The sequence below is a fragment of the Euleptes europaea genome, chromosome 10 (genome assembly GCF_029931775.1).
Source record: "Euleptes europaea isolate rEulEur1 chromosome 10, rEulEur1.hap1, whole genome shotgun sequence".
In the NCBI taxonomy this organism is placed as follows: Eukaryota; Metazoa; Chordata; class Lepidosauria; order Squamata; family Sphaerodactylidae; genus Euleptes; species Euleptes europaea.
In genome coordinates this window covers 23,603,838-23,608,832 of record NC_079321.1, presented here as the reverse complement: position 1 = coordinate 23,608,832, position 4,995 = coordinate 23,603,838, and the positions used below count along the sequence as shown (strand labels likewise).

The following is a 4,995-nucleotide window of genomic DNA, read 5'->3' as shown; positions in this document are numbered from 1 at the left end:
GCTGAGCCTCTAACTCAAGAGAACCTTCCTATTTAAAACACATATATTTGCCAATCTAATATGATGCTAGTCCCTGGATCTTGGCAGCAGCAGGAACTCCTCATTACCTCTCGGCGTGCTCGGTCCTGTGTGCCGCTGCGCCACACCCCTGCGTTCTAGGGCGAGTTTAGAGATCGAATTGAGAAGTATCACGGAAAGACAATGCAGAAGAGGTAGATAACCAAGTGGTGGCCCCAGAAGTACTACCGTGGACTTTATACACTGCAAACAGGGTTAACACCACAGTCAGTAAGATCAGAAGGAACTGGAAAAATGTGCACATTTCAAAATACCCCCTCCCCAGGAGACGGTGTCGCTTCAGATTCTAAAGCACAGTGTATAAATTTTTCCCCTTGATCTCTCTCTCTCTCGGCATTCAAGAAGAATGCCACCCCTGCCTTGCGAGGGCCATGGTTTAGCAATCTTACCACTTTGGACAAATATTTTAGCTTTCTGGGAGGATTTCCCCCTTCTCGCCCGATTCTCATGTTGAGCTGCAAGGTAAGTGACTTAGTAATATAACCATTCCACAGTTTTTTGTTTCCCTTTCAAAGCCACATAGCAGCCTTTTTAATGAATAAAAGAATATTCACTTGTGGCCAATAAAGGTTGGAGGGTGGAGGTCTTTAATATACACAAGTTAATACGTTACTAATTTCTTAGCATTTTCTAAGACATCAAGGCTATATACAATCTGTTCGAGATCTCCCCCCAGGAGTCCTTAGATAAGATAAAGGTCGTCCCCCACCCCTGTCCAATTTTACAGGTGATCCTCTGTGCAAGAAAGCAGTTTAGGGTTTTATTCATCCAGATTGACTTTGGAAAAATATAGTCATTCCCAGTGGCAAGGAGGCAGAGGTTTTCACTCAGTCTTATGGCTTTTAGTTTCTTTTCCCCCTTTAAAATGCGAGAACTCGTGATGTCCAGAGACAGAAGAGAAATCCAAGCAACAAACAAAGTGTCCCTAAATTCAGTTCATTCATGCATAAAATTCTTCTTGTTTGTGTGGTTTTTGATAGCCCCCATTTGATTGTTTCGGCTCATCCAGTGAATAGCTTCCTTCATCTTTTTTCTTCATTCGGTACAACATGAACCCCACTAGGAAACCAGCAAACAGCAGGCCTACCAGTCCACCAGCTATGACCCCTGTGGAAAAAGGAAAGGATTACAAGTTGGGTTTTTTCCCACCCAGAGTACCAATAATGAAACAAAGATCCATACTGTTCTGATAATTTATGATCAACTAGAACTGTGCACAGCACAGGACTGCCACCAAGAAACATGCAAATGAAGAAGTTCTACGTCTTAGATAAAAAAATCCATATAGTCACCCTTTGGGGTTACACCCCTTTGCAACTCTGCAACACAGCCTATAGCCAAAAACTCTAAGGAGTTGTAGAGGACAACTGAGTTAGAGCACAACTGAGTTAAGACACTTCCATTCAGTGGCATAACGGAGACTGCCAAGGGCCCCATATGAGTAAAGATCTCATGTGGAGTTTTCTTTTTAATAGAAAAATATTACCACCTTAACACAGCAAACAAAGGAACATGGTGTCCACAGAGCATGCACTTAGCTACTTCATGCTACTGATACTGAGGAATACAACTACTTATTACAGGGTTACTAAGTCCTCTTGGAATTCCCTGTTCTCTATGGTAAGAACCATAGAAATTTGAGGAATGCCTAGAGCATCTTGTTGTCACTTCTGGGTTCAACCAGAAGTGACATGCTCCCACACCCCAAATTTTTGCTCCTGCTGGAACAAACTCAATGGGGCTTGGAGCCCAGGGGTGGGACCTTGCCTGCCACTCCCATGATGGAAAACCCTAACTCATTACCAGCTTCCAGATGTAAGATGATTAAAAAAAAATACCAGCTTGCTCCAAGAAGGGTTACCAGTACCTACGGTCAATAGCCACTGTATGTAACAGCTTTTAGTTTGTGACTGGAAAGTCATGATGTTTTCTATCACAATGAATTTTTCTAGAACAATGCTGATGTTGGATCTAATTGCAGGTGTGTAATGCCCAATACCACCTCAGAAATGTGGCACAAGTGAACTGCATGGAGAAGAACAATTCACTGTCATCACCAAGTATTTTTTCATACCTGCTAGAACATCTTTTCTGTCCATAAGTCCTTGGGAGGCCCCTGCAGATTTTGTATCTGGTGCTCGGCTTTCTGTTCCAGGGTCTTCCACTGCCCTGTTTCCCGTTTCAAATTCTGTTTTTTCATCCGGTACACCAAATATGAAATCCCCCTGAAAACAGAGAACAATCACATCGTATTTCTTCTCAATGTTTTAATTTACAGTTTGCCTTTCTTGCAGAGACTCAAGGTAAGTTATAAAATTAGAGGGGAAATGTAATAAGAAAAACATTACACAACATACCCTAAACAATGCAACATCTGGAATTTGTGACATTTAAGTTTTTAAATCACGGCATAAAGTCATCAACTGGTCCAACATACAAGTACTAGTACAAAAGTTGATAACATTAAGTTGCTTGGATAACTGAATTCTTACCTGATCTCCAGATCCATCTTCAGGTGACAAAACCTCTTCTTCAGGGTGAGAGTAAGTATCCTTGATGAGAACCAAGGATGTTGTAGTTGAACTGGTAGCATCCAGACTGGTAATTGTAGGCACAATATCATCAGCAGGTGCTTCTTTATCACTGTTACTTATATCATGGTGGAGATTATGGTAGACTTCAGGCTGAAGAATACCAACAGTACTAGAAGCATGTGCAGTAGTGGTTCTCAGTGTGGAAGTATGATGAGTCACTGGGACTCTTGCTGTTACGACTGCCGAGGTTGTTGTAGGTTGCTCAGTAAATACGTTCACTTCCTCTTCTACTCTCACCACTGGCTTATGATCATTCTCAAGGAATACATGTACATTTGTTGGGGATACAGGTATTCTTTGATAGTCTTCTGAAGGTCTCTCTGTTCCTTGGGCTTCAGGTTCATGATAGTCCACACCAGTAGCTACTGAAGGACTCAATGATACATTTATGCTTTCTTGCAGTGGTACATCCCAGGAAGCCACAGATAACAGAGAACCTAAAAAAAAAAAATCAAGATTTTTTTTTTAGCCAATATTCTGGAGACCCACCACCATGGAGATTATAAAGACAAAACTCAGCCAAGGGAGCAGAGAATGTTTGATGGAATTATACTCTACAGCTCAACTCTACCCCCACCCCCGAGGCCAGATTGTAACAATTACTTATCAGTACTACAAGAACTTGTTTCTCCCTCTTTAAAACGAACACACAAACCCAGTATTTCATCTGGATTTAGAATTTTACAAACTGTGATATGCAAAGAATCACCAGAGTTACTACTGTGGTTTCCCCCCTTTTCTGTTCAGGTTTTTTTTTTCTTTCTGTCTTTCCCTTGAAAGTTCTGTAGATGATGTTAATATGAATTAGGTAGTATTTGTTTTTAAATCTACCTAGCCAACAACAGATTGGGATCCAAGACCTGCAAGCACAACACCACCTGTCCTGCCAACTCCTACCCTCTTTTGCAGCCCCAACCACTATCTCCCCCATCCTGAAAGCTGTTTCTCTGTACTGGAGAACCCGTAGGAATACTACGGACGGCAGCCGGAGTGGGAAATTCATGAAGATCAGGTCCTTTTTGAGTGACTGGAAGTACCTTCCATTTTCACAAGAGCACCTTAAAGTTCCAACCCTCTATGCACAGACCTTTCTTTAAAATGAGATGAATGGAAACTTGGAACATAACTCCTCTATGCCCAAACAGAGCAAGATTTTTTTAAAAAAACACCTGAATTCCAGACACCCACCTTAAACCTAGCAGAACTTTTCTTCCCCTCTAATTCACAGCTCAGCAATCAGGCCCTTGGAAATATTCCAGTACTGATGGGAGTCTTATGAAAGGGGATAATGCAGATTAAATAAGCCTTGTGGGCACTGTTCTTAATAGACAAAGTGGCCAGAAAGAAAGAGTGTTCGTCACAACTAGTCAGACTCATACTGAGCTATACATACCTGCCCCAGAACCAGAGAAAGCGTCGTCGTCATCACCTGATGAGTCCAGATCTTCAGGGGGGAGATTGAAGTCCGTGACTTGCTGTAAAAAATAGAAAGCAGTAAAAAATTTAAGAACTTGTTCAGGTGACCACTTTCTGCAACAAGATCCTTGAAAACAATGTAACACCTGAATCTAGACACATTATTGAATTCTGGTTAAATGTCCATCAGTGCGCTTTGTGGGGTGGGGGCATTGTGCATGGCTGTTCAGACATACTGCACACATTTATTTCTACCTCAGTGAGAACTGGGTCATCCCCCACTCATGAGGGCAAAAGCTGCCCTCCAACAGAACAAAGTGGCCAATCCACAGTGCTTTCCTTTGCCTCATAAAAGTGTACCAAAAGCTCTCACATATATGAGGAACTCTCATTAGAGGCTAGCAGCCTAAATAGCCCAGTTTGGCCTGAGCTTGTGAGCTACACAGCATTGTCCATGGTTAGCGCTTGGATGGGAGACCAGCAAGGAAGACTGGAAATGGCAAATCTCCTCTGCGCATTTCTTGCCTTGAACACCCCATGGCTGGGGTCATCGTGAGTCGGTTATGACTCATCGGCAAATTCTTCTTCTTCTGCGTTATAGGCTAACCATGCCCCCTGCCACAGATAAGGCTGCCACCGAGAACCACAGAACCACCATGGGTGATAGCTTCATTATAATAGAACATGACAGAACATATACATTGTTCAGCTTTTGAACAGCCAGATTACAAGAACGTATATTACATTCACTCCACCTGCGTAGGAAATATAATTTGTAGAACCTATAAGAGGATCCATCGGGTTGGATCCAGCCATCTGTCAGGAGAAAGCTCTGAGGGTCATAGATTTTCTGTTTTTCCCCTCCCCTAGCAGCCATGTCCTAACACAGGAACCAGCTTTCCCAGGT

The 4,995-nt window shown here is 42.5% G+C and overlaps 1 protein-coding gene across 1 annotated transcript; it reads right to left on the bottom strand.

Moving 5' to 3' along the window:
* Positions 1-520: 520 nt before the first annotated feature.
* SDC1 (syndecan 1) lies at positions 521-4,746 on the bottom strand. Its single transcript, XM_056856895.1, has 5 exons — positions 4,696-4,746; positions 4,066-4,147; positions 2,571-3,109; positions 2,153-2,303; positions 521-1,185 (listed from the first exon to the last, which is right to left on the bottom strand). Exons 1-5 carry the CDS (start codon positions 4,744-4,746, stop codon positions 1,019-1,021), a joined length of 990 nt encoding a protein of 329 aa, XP_056712873.1. The 3' UTR covers positions 521-1,018.
* Between the last annotated feature and the right edge of the window lie 249 nt (positions 4,747-4,995).